Source organism: Gasterosteus aculeatus, chromosome Y, assembly GCF_964276395.1.
Source record: "Gasterosteus aculeatus chromosome Y, fGasAcu3.hap1.1, whole genome shotgun sequence".
In the NCBI taxonomy this organism is placed as follows: Eukaryota; Metazoa; Chordata; class Actinopteri; order Perciformes; family Gasterosteidae; genus Gasterosteus; species Gasterosteus aculeatus.
Genome location: NC_135709.1, coordinates 6049840 through 6064609, shown reverse-complemented (window position 1 = coordinate 6064609; position 14770 = coordinate 6049840). Strand labels below are relative to the sequence as shown.

The window sequence follows — 14770 nt, the reverse complement described above, 5'->3', positions numbered from 1 at the left end:
GGAGACGTATTAAAGTAACACCCAGCAGTTATTTCAAAGCGAGGCTTTTCTGTGTTGATGATCGTTTTGCCAGAGACACAAACTACTTGTTCTTTGCTCAGTTTGTGACTGAAATACACTTGGCCCCATCCAGCATGACAATACAGTTGAGGAAAGGAAAGCCAATGACTCGAGATGGACGAAAAATAACGTCTGGTTTGCTGCAAAACAAACGAGAGGTAGAGAAACTAGTGAGGAACAAAGATGCAGTCAGATTCATGCAGCCGCTGAGAGGAACACCAGCCTACTGGGAGAAAACCACACGAGACCTTTTTGCCATGATCAGACAGTTGGGAACTCCCACATTCTTTTTTACATTTTCTGCAGCTGAGATGCGTTGGCCTGAAGTGATTGAGGCAATAAAAAGACAGCAAGGTGAGGAGGTGAACTTTGAAGGGCTCGACTGGTCAGCAAAGTGTGACATTCTTAGAAGAAACCCTGTGACAACAATGCGCATGTTTGATAAGCGTGTTGAGGCCTTATTCAGAGATGTGCTCTTATCTCCTGCACAGCCTCTTGGCAAAGTCGTTGACTACTTTTACCGAGTTGAGTTTCAGCACAGAGGAAGTCCACACATTCACTGTCTCATATGGGTATAAGGTGCACCTGTGTTTGAGGAGGATGATGATAAGACTGTTTCGGATTTTGTGTCTAAATACATCACAGCTCAGCTACCTGACCAACTCACACAACCTGAACTGTACAAGAAGGTCACAGAGGTGCAAATACACAGCAAAAAACACTGACGGACATATTTCAGAAGCCCCAGCTCGGGTTGCAGATTTGGATTTCCTAAACCACCTTCCAGAAAGACAATGATATCGAGACCTGGTGAGGGCGTTGCTCCACTGCAACTGCAAATAGCAAAGTCCAAGCTCCAACCACTGAACTTGTTGCTGAATGAACCTGAAACTGCCTCACTCAATTTGCAGAAGCTCCTCAGTAAATGCAATTTAACACTCCAAGAGTATGAAGGATGCCTCGATGTCATCAACAAATCCAGTGCGGTGATCCTGAAACGTGAGCCAAAAGACTGCTGGGTAAATGTATATAATGCACATCTACTGGAGGCTTGGGATGCCAATATTGATGTCAGTTATATTCTCAATGCATATTCGTGCATCATGTATCTCACCAGCTACATCACCAAAAAGGAATCTGGACTTTCTGAGTACCTTAAAACAGTCATTGAATACTCCACCAGAGACCACGTCAATGAATGTGATGAAATGAGGGAAATCATGCAGGCGTACTCTAAAAAGAGAGAGGTCAGTGCTCAGGAGTGTGTGACTCGTGCATGTGGAATAAACATGAAGAAGTGTTCACGTGGTGTCATATTCGTACCGACAGATGACAACGCACTGAAAATGAGTTGCCCCATGTCTTACCTGGATAACACAACATTAGAAAGTGTAAATGTGTGGATGACGTCTTTGACTGACAAATACAAATCCAGACCAGAAACAACAGAGTTTGAGCAGATGTGTTTGGCGGATTTTGCAGCTACTTACAGAATTGTCTATGGCCAGCAGAAAAAAGGAAAAGATGTATTGCCCCCTCCTCAATGATATGGGATTTGTACACGTACGAGACCTTCTACAAGAGTTGTTGTGTCCAACTACCAGGTTCTGACCATCCTGAGTATGTCCGACACATTGTGAAACGAAACAAATACAAATATGAGAAAAACAGCGAAGACATTGAGAATGCAGTGGAAGAATTTGAACAGAACAGAGGAGTGATTGATGAATGCTGCAATCTGGCTCCAGAATCTGAAGTGGAAAGGTTGGAATGTATAGAAGAACTCGAGGCAAGAGAGCCAGATCATGAAAATGTTCAAGAAAATGTTCCAGAATACACTAGCTAGCTAATGCTGCAACAGAAGCCAGAGCCATCAGAGAGCCTCCGGCCTTTGACCCCACACTGCTACGACAGATGTATCAAAACCTTAACCAGAAACAAGCATGTGTGTTTGTTAAGGTTTCGGAAGCTCTCGAGGGAGGACTCAATCCTTTGTTCTCGTCCCGGCCGGAAACGAGGACACGAATGAGTCAATTCGTTTAAATTCAAAAATCAAAAGTTATTTAATAACTGAACAACGTATTAGGGATTACAATTACAAAGTGAAATACTAAGCGAACAGTGGAATATTTCGCGAAATAGAGAATTCTCTGAGCAAGTCTGAAGGGACTTATCAATGCGGCTGCAGGAGAAGATCTAACAGTCTTTCCCCGCTTTGGTCCTTTGAAAACTCTTGAGGTGTGTCTTCTTTGGTGCATTTGAATGTCATTGGCCTCTTCTCCAAAGGGTCACCTCCTCCATTGTCCCTTCCACGTCGAGGTGTGAAGCTGCAGCTGTAACCTGAAACCTCTCTGTCCATCTGTCCCTCACATTCCAATGCACTCAATGCAGATACAGTGGCTTTATGCCTCAATGAGTGAACCCAACAAAGCATACATCGTTTAAGTCTTCATCTTATAACTAGTACACTTTCATTACAACAACCCATCATTAATGATCACCGTTCATCACACTTCATCATAAGATCTAAAACAGTTCATGTGGTTCAATTCTCAAGACATTTGCCTCAGTCGGCTGCCTCGCAATAAGTTGTTCATTTATTACTTGACAGGAGAAAAAACTCCCAAAAAACCCTTTTTGGGGATAAAATTGGGAGAAATCCATAAAGAACGGCAATTGGCATCCGTCCCCAGGTTTTAACATCACATTGTAACAGAATGTTAATGTGTACAGTGTTTATATGATTTAAATGACTATGAATTGTGTTTGATTCACATTGTATTCACTTCATCTAACATGTTAATGTAATAACTAATATCTAATAACACACAAACTATAATTCTATCACTAAACATTATTACACGTACTACAAATTCTATGACTAGGGGTGCACTTCTGGCTTAAATCCCTAACAATTCCCTCCTTGCTCACAGTTCACTGTGAGCATCTCTCAAAGACAGAAAAATTATCATACAGTCACATCCGTCAACAGTGATTGTCCCTCATCATCTACTCGCTACCGATTTCCCTGTATACTAGTCTCACTAAGCACAATATCGATCAATCCCTGCAGGAATCCAAGGATGCAGGAGATGCAGCTTTATCCGTAGTGGACTAGATCATGACTGCAACACAAGAAGGGTTAACGCACACAGGAATGCACTTTTCCGTTGTGCAATAATACTGACAAACCCGTTGGTGAGAGGATTGTCGTCGCCTTAGTTGTCTGCCAGCTGCTGGTTCAAGCTGTCAGTGGGGCTTGTGCTCTGGTCACCAAGCCACCAGGAGCTGTGTGGTTGGAGATGATCGCACAACAAACAGATCCAAACATTCTACAGACTCCTCCCTTCTCTGCCAAGATCATGTCCAGTGCCATTCTATTTTGACATGCCATCAAACTAGTCTTATCCAACTGCTCGTGGAGCCCTGTTGTGGCATCCCGGGTGAAATTTATGAATCGCTGCTGGTTGTAGTATATGTAATTAATCCAGTCTACATTTTTATTGATTGTCACCCACCAGAAGAAAAAGGATTCTATGCCGCTCGTAATTTGATTCCTGGCTTTAAACTCATCAGGCACCCCTCTGGGCACCCTAATGGCATCTAAGTACACATGACTATCAAATGAGCCCGCAGGACTAGTGGATCTCTTCGCTCTCCTGGCGACGTGAGGATGTGGTGAAATCAAGTCTTGAAATGTGGTCTCCTTCACTGGAAAGACATAGAATGGCATGATAAGCTGCACTAATGCACAAGTACCCGTCCAATTAGCTGGCAGCGTTGGATAAATAACCTTAGTTCCACACCATCACCAGAGGTCGGCTCTGGAAATCGTCTGATTCAACACACTTGAATATCGAGTGACATTAGCAAACTGAACTGTGGTACAGTTTACTCCTGCAATGTCACCTACTTTTATCCCTCCCGTTATCTCTGATACTATGCAATCAAATGTACCATCTGGAACCATAAATTGAGGTGGCGTGCTCAAAGTAGCTGGCGGATAATCCCATTGGAACTCTAGACAAGTATGGTGGACAGGCTGAGTCTGCAGGACAAAGAGCTCCAGTATACATTTGAATATAGGACTTATTGGTCTGAATCTGGAACGTACAGGAGTGGGCATAGGCCTAGGTTGAGAACACACTATACAATCTGTACTGTGCATGTTTGTGGCAGTATACTGTACCCATTGGAGCCATAGATTAGACTCCGAGAATCCAGTTTCCCGTCTTACCACACCCTCCCAAGAAGTGTCAGCTTCAGCTCCAACCTGATCAGCAGTGGATCCCTGTTTGTTAGCAGAGGGTTTAACAACAATCTTAAACAACCCTTGTGGGCTTTCAATATCGTATGTCCCTCCTTTCAACACGTATAGTCCACTGTCCCCCAATCCTGGATTTTTCAATGTGATTATTAGTGGATTGCACAACCCTCCCCCACATTTAGCCAAATCTGGATATCGGTTTTTCCGCATTGTTAAACAGGTTTGCAGCCCAGGTTTAGGACCAGTTTTAGATGACTTCCATCTACCAGTGTGTGCGAACTTCCATTCTGCCTCCTCGCAGTCACAGCCGTACTGCTCCACTGGCTTACCAAACCTGACTCCTGGTCCACCTTGGTTGGTGGTGGAACACAAGTATTGGTCCGACCTCCAAAACCTGAGGTCTTGGACTCCGCAGGCTGCAATATCACAATAATCAAATTGAACAGATGCAGTTATATTTTCCTTGAATGTCTACGTGAGAGCAATTGCTGCTTGGATGTTAGGTGGTAAGGAAACATCTTGTCGACTGGGATGGGATAGATCACTTACAGACGTCATGTCATCGTCACCTGTGTGAACAGCTGCACCTCCCCGAGCTGAACTTGAACTCCCTACTACCAACTGATACTTACGCTGTGGGCGAGACATTTTCTGCTGCTTTGTCCCCTCCTGTGTCTTTTGGCTCTGAATTAACTTGCCTGGTATTTAATCGGGTCTCCGCAAGGGTCTGGCTTGGTGCCTTAGCAGGTGCACAATGTGTGAGATGATGCCAAGTGGCTCCCGCTTTACCTTTTACCTTTACCGAGTGTGATGTTGCCAATACTACCTCCCAAGGACCGGTCCACCTTGGATCGCTCCACTTGCGTTTATGGGCCTTAATCCACACCCAGCTTCCTGGCGGTATGACTGGAACCTGCTTCCCTTGGCTGGCGGCTGTCTCTGCGTTCGTCACCTTCGTCTCCTTCCTAGCTACTTCTGCACAGTCATGACCACCCTCAGTAGGTGGCAATCCAGATGTCATATTCACACCTTTTCTCCTCCTTGATGTTCCTCTGCTGGAACATCTGTTGTTGTCAGCGGTTTGGTCAGATGACACGTAGCTGTCATCCTAGACGTGTGATTAAGCTTCACGCTCCCTCCTTGAACCTCGGATCACCTCAGTTCCTGTGAGCAGACTGCTCTGCTAACCGGAGGTCCCATTAGGACAAGATTCCCCAATCGGCTGTTGAATAGAGAAGCACAAGTGGTGCAGCTATGTGTGCGTGTGTGTAGGTGTGTCTAGATGTGCGTGTGAGTGTATGTGTGTGTGTGTGTGTGTGTGTTCTCCCAATTCATGTTGCTCTTTCTTCTGGTTTACCAAACTCTTCAAGCAAACAAGTTCTACCATCTAGTGTGTGCATATTTAAACATAACTGGAACTCAACCTTTTACCCACTTATTTCCTAGTCTTAGCGTTTTCTTTTAATGTGGAGTAATTGTATCATCTGTGTGTCACATCAGTCCTTGTGTCAGTGTATGAGAAGAGCAATGTCATTACACATTCGTTCCAGGAAGAAAAGTCATGTTCAATCTTCCTGCGTTGGCCATCGTCTGCTGTTATCCCAAAAATGCCACTTGAGTAGCTAAACTCTAACATCTAGTGTTTTCCTAAAAACATTCTAATCAATTTGTGAGTTGTTTCATTGATAGAAAGACGGTATGTTCTTCTTAACACCTCAAATCAATGTCATCTACACATCTCTGTTGTTTAGAATCTTATGATTGTGTTTTTCACTGCATGCAATAATGTTCCCAAATCGGCAGATACTCTAGTTATATTCCGTTCTCCCCCAGTCCCTCATGTTGAGGTAGGTGTAAAAGCATCCCTTCACATAGCCTTTGGTGATGCTAATCAACCCCAGGCCACCTCCTGGCTTATCCAACAACGTCGTAAAACTCCCACAACGCCGTTTCTACTGGGTGTCGTTGCAGAGCTGGACCGTCTCGCATTGGAGTTGCCTGTTCCTACTGAAAAGCAAAACAGCGTTAACAGTTGCCATGCACATGTATTCGAGGAAAAATGTGTCAGTAAATTTATCATAGTGAAATAATTCCCCCCATACCAACCGTGTGTGATTCTTAAATGACTCTTAGATGACATACAACCTGTGGATGAATTTTATGGCTCCGACACTTCCCCAGGATTCCTCCTCTTATCAGTCGTTGGTTTAGGGAGGTCTGCTCACTCCCTCCTCGACCATGAGTCGCCATCACCTTTCAACCTCTGCATCTCCTCTGAAATCTATCCTCGTCCCCAATTCACTCCCATCTCAGCATCTGCCTATTGTTTCTTTTACTGGGAGCTAAACTCCCAACAAAGTCATCATTTGTCCTGACTCCTGATGTTCACCTGATGGTGGAAGGAGTTCCCTAATGAACATAATAAACACACATACCTACCTACTACTACAACTGAAGAATTAGCACCTGGATGACACTCACAAATGTTGCTTTCTTAGAAGGAGAAATCTCTTCTTTGTTCTTGCTGTTCTGGTTCTGTTCCCTCTTGTTCAAATTCACTTCCTGCAAGTCGCTTTGGATTAGAGCCTCAGCTGAATGAAGAATGTGATGCGTTGACGTAAAGAATGCCTCTGCATATCTTTATCTGCTCCTAGAGTATTTACACATTGTTTTGGAAAATTGCCTTTCTCAAACGGCCTTGTTTCCAACCGATTTGAGGAGCCATTTATTTATAGAAATTTGGAATCTTCGACATAACTGATTATTGACCCCCATAGTCAACTCATGAAAAATTAACACCAACATTGCCTTCGTGTCCCCGTTCAATGATCCCTTTGAGTTTTTGCTTGTAGGTCTCACCCTCATGGTGTATGACTGTTCCATGTCTTCATCAACTAATTGACCAACCAAGTTCTCTTTGTTCATTCTAACCTCAAAGCAATCTGCTCATTCCAAGTATACACAAAAATGTTACCCCACATTCTCACCCTCACAGTCAATTTCTCCTCCTTTTACCTTCAGCCTGTTTGCTCGGTCATGATGTGTCATCACCTTTGAAAACCTATGCATTACTGCATAACTCTTCAACCTGTTTTTCCCATTTTTGCTTACTTCCCCATTAAAATAAACCATTTGATGGCCTCACTGAAGGCCTCCATCATTACAGTCAATTTGCTGACCTTTGCTACCACTTTCACAAGTGGTCGAGCATTTGCAGTATCAGTCTCTAAAACTTCAATCAATGTATCAGAATGTGAACCTCAAACCCCGGTGATATCAACAAAGGTTCTCCAAACCCTTCAGGGTCATAAAACAACAATAAGGAGTGTGAGTCCCTTGATCCCAAAAAGTACCAGGAGATAATAAATCAACTTAGCATCAGACCCATCTGTTCCAGACCCCCCTCCAGTGTTAATCTCCACTTTTATTGCTCTTCAGCCCAAAAGCAAAGCAGAGGGTGGGAGACGTGTCTGTTACCTGCAAACACAAACTCAGCTCATGCTTAGTTTGATCCAATCCATTCATTCATTTCTGATAGATCACCAACCTCTCATGGTTAGCGTATCCAAATGTAAGGGTGTACTACTTGTTGAACATTACAGGATGACCGTCTGTAACAAATTTCCATATTTCGTGTACTGGTGCTATAAATGTTCCTTTGATCAGACATTTGCTTCAATCATCAAGATACTGTATCAAGTGTATCGTGCACTACACACTCAATAGCAGCACTCAACAATTTACCGCCCATCTCTGAATTCAGGAGAAAACTCAAAAAACTACTAACATTACTACAACATACGGACAATATATACAACAACTCTCCTAATTCCTTATCACCTTCATTCCTCATTTAAATCTTACACAACCTTATCTCTTAATTTCAATGTCTGATTTCCCCTTTTCAAAATCAATCTTCCCTACGGGTTTAAGTCTAGTTTCAGCTGACACTCTCAGCAGTCCATAATCTCTAGTCTCTTCTTCCTGGAATGTGAGTCGTAAACCGTGGACGCTGAGGGTGCTTATCTGAGCTGTTGGAAAGCAGCGGGGGTCGGTGTGTCACCAGTTAGTTGTTTAGGGCCCGTCTGCTTTGTCTCCATCAAAGCAAGTGGCATCTGTTGCTGTGGTCACCACATATGGGGAGGTGGAGGCTGGGGTGTGCCCAACCTCTGGTTCTGCCTGGGCTGCAGTGAGTTGGGAAACCTTCCTGGAGGAGCATTCGACCGTGTGTTCCCTTCATATTTCACTGGACACGTTCTTGACCAATGTCCCACCTGCCCACATATAAAACACACATCAACCCCATACCCTCCTTGGTAGTATCCACTCCCTCGGTTAGATTCACGGCCTCTGTCTCTCCCTCTGTACTTTGGTGGTTGCTGGTATCCTCTCAATTGGTTTCTCACTGCTGGACCTACGGTTGGATGTGTGGCTTCTGGAGGAACAGGGTATTGAGGTTGTTCATCTCTCACCGACAGTTGTTTCCTGACTCTCTGTTTTCCGTTGCTTCTGCATCTGCTGCTGCCAGTTGGATCTTCAGGAGTCGATGCGTCATCGTCCCCAGTTCTTCTTGCCTCCTTGTCTCCGCAGCTCTCTGTATTTTGTAGAAGTGGGTTAGATGGTCTCTCCATGTGCTTTCATCCATGTTGTCCAGTCCCACTACTCCCTCCAACGCTGTTTGAACAGCCTGGGGCAAGCCTTGCTGCACAGTGTGTCGCCAGATTACTGCAGTAGATTTGTTATTGTCGTGTCTTTCTCCTGTGGCCAAATGCCATTCTGTTTCTGCTCTCCTCAGATATTGAGACATGTCTTCACCTTGTTCCATACTCAGACCCATCAGGATGGACATACTTGGCTTTGTAGGCCAGATGTTTCGCATTGTGGCCCAAAATACTCCTCTGACCTTATCAAATGGAGCCTCATCCTCTTGGTTGGTGGTTCCCGCTCTTGCTTCTAAGGCTCTTAGGTTGACTGTTCCCTCTAGACGGGCTATTAAGGCCCTCATATCTCCAAGAGCCAACTCATCACCTATTGTGTATTTTTCAAAGAGCAGGATCCATGGGTTAGCTCCTTCTCCCAATGGCGGCAGTGCCTTCTCCAGAGCTTCCAGGTCCCGATGGCCCCAGGGCACAAACTCTCTCTGGCCGTTGGCTTTTCTCAGAAGTGGACACTGTGTGACGGGGGAGGCTGCAGGTGGCTCATTTCTTATAGGGAGAATATAGTCTGCATAGTGGTTTGGAGTCTTCTTCACCGGGATACAATGCCTATTGTGATGACGTCCTCCATCAGCAACCTCTCCTTCTTTGTCGTTGTTTGGATGGGTCCTCTGCACGTGTATTTTGATAGACAGGAGTCCTGAAGTAATATACAGCTCCTCTGCGGCCTCCTGGTATTCACTTGGTGTTTTACGGCCATGTTCACAGCTACCTGCTTCCTCCTCTCTGGCCCTGACAAGTTCCTGTGTTCCTGAGTCGTAAGCGCAGCCATCATGCAACCTGGAATACTCTAAACAACCGCTAAGCTGTCCCTTCTGTCCTAGGTGGTACTCTGTCACTAACTGTAAGAAAAACCCAAACTAAGTCACCCCTAACAGCTGTCCGAGGAAATGTCAAATTGAACTATCGACCAGAATCGACACAGTAAAACAAATAACCAAATCTAAAAAGTAAGGAGGGCAATTTACAACATCAAATCAGTCCAATAACTGCTGTGTAATTACTAAAATTATCCTGTTAGACCACTAAGTTAAATCAACTTATCAGTACCTCTCACCAAAAAATCAAATCAATCACGAAAACTGTAAAAATTAGTATAATCAATGGTCAATGCCCGAAGACTATGGTTACAATTGAACAGAGTAAAAAGAGGAAAATTAACTTTATTTCAAATCAAAATTCAATCTTAATTCAGAATTCAAAAGTCTAAAAATTAAACTTTAATAAAATTAAACTTGATGCCTAAAAATGAATTAATCCAAATTATTAATCAAAGTTACAAAATTAATCAAAGTTATGATGATATAGTCAAACTGACGGCAATATTAGTCAGGAAGTAGAGCAGAAGCACTCCCCCACAAATGCTGCAAGAGATTATCCTGCAATATAAACAATGATCCACCCCCAACCCAGAGACAATCCAAAAACAGTCAATCCGGAATCAGTTAAACATTAGGGATCGAAATCAAACAATTCATAACAGGTTCTCAAAAGCACCACATCAGAATTAAATCAACCTCCAATTCCAATCCAAAATCGATGCAGAACTATAGTACAAACCAAATTCAACGTGACATTACAGCACTTTAATGTTTCAAATAAACGTCAACACCAATCCAGATATCCGTCAAGTTGTCTTATCAATCTTTACACTATCCTAGTTAGTAAAGGCAAATGTGCATCAAAGTCACCGTCCGAACACGGCAAGTGAAGAAATTGAACTCCCCCTCTTGTAATTCCCTCTACATCCACCAGATGGCACACTCAGGGGCTTCCCCCTCACGATGTGCACTTATTCCAACCACATGAAGCGCTGTTCAGCCGATAGCTGAAGATCGAACACAGAACTACCAAAGAGGAAATGCCTCGACGCTTCCGGTCATGGATCGTAAAACGCCGAGTGCCGGCGTAGCGAAGAACAATGGGCTCAAGCTAACTGCTAACCCACAACGTGGTCAAGCTATCAGCACCCATCAAGCCCCGCTATTTCCCCAGTGGAATTACCAATGAGACCCCGTTAGCCGCTAGCAAGGCAGCCCACGTGGTCCGGGTTGGACTACTCACCAACACCTTAATATGCTACGGTTTTACAACCCGACGCCGGAGATGATCAGTCTCCAGTTCGGATTCTATACATATATATACACTGTTAAACAATCACATACACGTATTAAAACATAATTTGGAACATCCATACATCAATCAAGCACATGCACCCCGCAACTCAAACACTCACGCACCACGTACTAACACTCACTCACACTCACACCTCATGCAGATGTATATACACTATCATTTACACTAAAGCGCTTATCTGCCACCCACCCCCTTCTAGATAACCTATATACCTAATTCATAGGATTTCTAGAGAGTGGAAAATGTTAAGCAGATCTTACCAGTCGCCGCTGGATTTCTCCTTTACTATAACCTCCACCAGTCGCCGCTGGATTACCTTTAAGCAGGACTACTGGCCTCAAAATTCAAGGCAGGACTGCGGGCCTTTAACCCTTTCTTATCGTCAGGACTTCAGGCCTCCAAGGCTTCAAGCTTCCTTAATCTTATCCGTAAGCCAATTCCGTAGAGCAAGCTCCCCCCCCCCAATCTATTAAATCCTGCAATACCTAATTGTGAAGGACTTTATGCACAGAGAGGGGAAATGAAGAGAAGAGTCTTCTCTAAAGACGCCGTAATTATTGTGGGAAACCTAGTGGACAACATGCGCATCGTCACACCTCATGCGAACCCCCTAACCAATCCCATACGGGTCTACTTGTATGATTTTATCCTGCTGGTCTTTATGTCTCAGCAGACCAGTTCGCCGCCTGGATTTTTCTAACGCTCTAAGTGTGTACCCGAACGCACCAAACGCGCGTGTTTGGAATTTCTAAAAGCCGGCTCCCATTCGCATTCACTTTGCAAAAGTATGTCCCCACTGTTATTCAATATCAGCTTATTATATTCACCCAAGTCATTAATGTACTAGCCTTTAGTCTTTAGCATCTAAGGCCTTGCCTCATGGCCGACTGCCAGCACCACTCTAAATCTTCCTAAATCTACCTATCACAGAATTCATGAAAAAGGTTGTTTTACCTTGTTTGTACCCGTGGTACCTGCAGTCAAACCTCTCATCAACGTCTTCCCCCAACGAGAGCCCCACGTTGGGCGCCAACTGTTAAGGTTTCGGAAGCTCTCGAGGGAGGACTCAATCCTTTGTTCTCGTCCCGGCCGGAAACGAGGACACGAATGAGTCAATTCGTTTAAATTCAAAAATCAAAAGTTATTTAATAACTGAACAACGTATTAGGGATTACAATTACAAAGTGAAATACTAAGCGAACAGTGGAATATTTCGCGAAATAGAGAATTCTCTGAGCAAGTCTGAAGGGACTTATCAATGCGGCTGCAGGAGAAGATCTAACAGTCTTTCCCCGCTTTGGTCCTTTGAAAACTCTTGAGGTGTGTCTTCTTTGGTGCATTTGAATGTCATTGGCCTCTTCTCCAAAGGGTCACCTCCTCCATTGTCCCTTCCACGTCGAGGTGTGAAGCTGCAGCTGTAACCTGAAACCTCTCTGTCCATCTGTCCCTCACATTCCAATGCACTCAATGCAGATACAGTGGCTTTATGCCTCAATGAGTGAACCCAACAAAGCATACATCGTTTAAGTCTTCATCTTATAACTAGTACACTTTCATTACAACAACCCATCATTAATGATCACCGTTCATCACACTTCATCATAAGATCTAAAACAGTTCATGTGGTTCAATTCTCAAGACATTTGCCTCAGTCGGCTGCCTCGCAATAAGTTGTTCATTTATTACCTGACAGGAGAAAAAACTCCCAAAAAACCCTTTTTGGGGATAAAATTGGGAGAAATCCATAAAGAACGGCAATTGGCATCCGTCCCCAGGTTTTAACATCACATTGTAACAGAATGTTAATGTGTACAGTGTTTATATGATTTAAATGACTATGAATTGTGTTTGATTCACATTGTATTCACTTCATCTAACATGTTAATGTAATAACTAATATCTAATAACACACAAACTATAATTCTATCACTAAACATTATTACACGTACTACAAATTCTATGACTAGGGGTGCACTTCTGGCTTAAATCCCTAACAGTTCTATGCAGTAGAGACTGGTGTGTAAAGCGTGTCTGTGGCCTAAATCCTGAACAGTTTTTCTTTTTCGTCAATGGTGGTGCTGGAACAGGAAAGTCACATCTCATTAAATGCATGTACTCAGAAGCATCTAAGATACTGTGCAAACTGCCCAGCCATTCTGAGGAGGTGGACATATCAAACCCCATGATCCTGTTGACAGCTTTCACTGGAACTGCAGCCTTCAATATATCAGGATCAACACTGCACTCTCTGCTCAAGCTTCTACGAAGTCTGAAACCTCCATTTCAAGGACTTGGTAACCAACTGGATGAAGTCCGATCAAAACTTTTAAATGCTGAAATCCTCATCATTGATGAAGTGTCCATGGTGTCAAAACCCCTGTTTGCTTATGTGGATGCGAGACTGAAACAGATCAAAGGTAGTCCCAAACCCTTTGGAGGAATGTCAGTAATAGCTGTTGGAGACTTTTATCAGCTACCATCAGTGCGACAGTCCAAGACCCTCTGTGTGTACGAGCCATGTGAGATTGATCTATGGCAGGGACACTTTCAGACAATCACCCTGACTGAGATTATGCGGCAGAAGGATGATGTTGCCTTTGCAGAGATGTTGAACCGGATCCGTGTGAAAGGAAAGTCAGATGAGTTGTCTCAAGCAGACAGAGCCTTGTTGTCACAGACCATCACTGAACCATCACTTTGTCCACCTGATGTCTTGCACATCTTTGCAACTAATAAACAGGTTGATTCACACAACTCAGTAACATTAGCTCTGCTCCATTCTAATATCACCAAGATCGATGCAGATGACTACAAGAAGGACCCACGAACTGGAAGAATGGCTCGACAAGCCCAACCATACAAAGGAACCAGAAATTAGTTACCAGACACACTAAACATAGCTGAAGGTGCTCAAGTCATGCTCACCAGAAACATAGATGGGTCTCAGGGATTGGTGAATGGATCGTTTGCTACACTAGTTAGAGTAATAACCTCAGAACAGAGTGGTGTTGCACATGTCACTATGCTCGGGCTCAAGATGGATGATCAAACTGCTGGAAGGAATTACTGTAATAGAGCACCGGGCGGCCCTGATGATGTGGTGTACATAGAGAGAGCAGAGGACAATCTGAAACAGAAAGGAGTGGTACGCAGACAGTTTCCTGTTAGACTTGCCTTTGCCTGTACGATAAACAAGGTTCAGGGTATGACGAGAACATCAGCTGTAGTGTCACTGAAACACATTTTTGAACCTGGCATGGCTTACGTAGCTATCAGTAGAGTGACCTCTCTCAGTGGACTGCACATGCTGGATCTGGATGAGAGTAAAATCTATGCCAACCCAGAAATCACTGGAGCCCTCGAGACCATGAGACAAGTCACCTTGGACGACATGATGCCTCTTCTTCGTATCACACAGACATCGAGCAGACGTGACACTCTGACCATTGTTCACCATAACACTGATGGTTTACCATCCCACATCAATGACATCAGGAGCCATCATGAACTGTGTCTTGCAGATGTTTTGTGTCTTACAGAAACTCACCTTCAAGGCTCCTTTGTTGCAGAGAGTCTCCATTTAGAGGGCTAC

The 14770-nt window shown here is 43.9% G+C and overlaps 1 protein-coding gene and 1 long non-coding RNA gene across 3 annotated transcripts; both read right to left on the bottom strand.

Moving 5' to 3' along the window:
* Positions 1 to 2098: 2098 nt before the first annotated feature.
* LOC120812764 (uncharacterized) lies at positions 2099 to 13173 on the bottom strand. 2 transcript variants are annotated; one of them, XR_005710724.2, is made up of 2 exons: positions 11439 to 13173; positions 2099 to 5279 (listed from the first exon to the last, which is right to left on the bottom strand). It is a non-coding gene; the product is annotated as an uncharacterized LOC120812764 (long non-coding RNA). The 2 variants fall into 2 exon arrangements; XR_013454760.1 differs by having other exon boundaries at positions 11664 to 13173.
* LOC144391335 (uncharacterized) lies at positions 6654 to 11016 on the bottom strand. Its single transcript, XM_078097955.1, has 2 exons — positions 10987 to 11016; positions 6654 to 9902 (listed from the first exon to the last, which is right to left on the bottom strand). The coding sequence occupies exons 1-2, from the start codon at positions 11014 to 11016 to the stop codon at positions 8796 to 8798; spliced, it is 1137 nt and encodes a 378-aa protein (XP_077954081.1). The 3' UTR covers positions 6654 to 8795.
* Positions 13174 to 14770: the final 1597 nt, after the last annotated feature.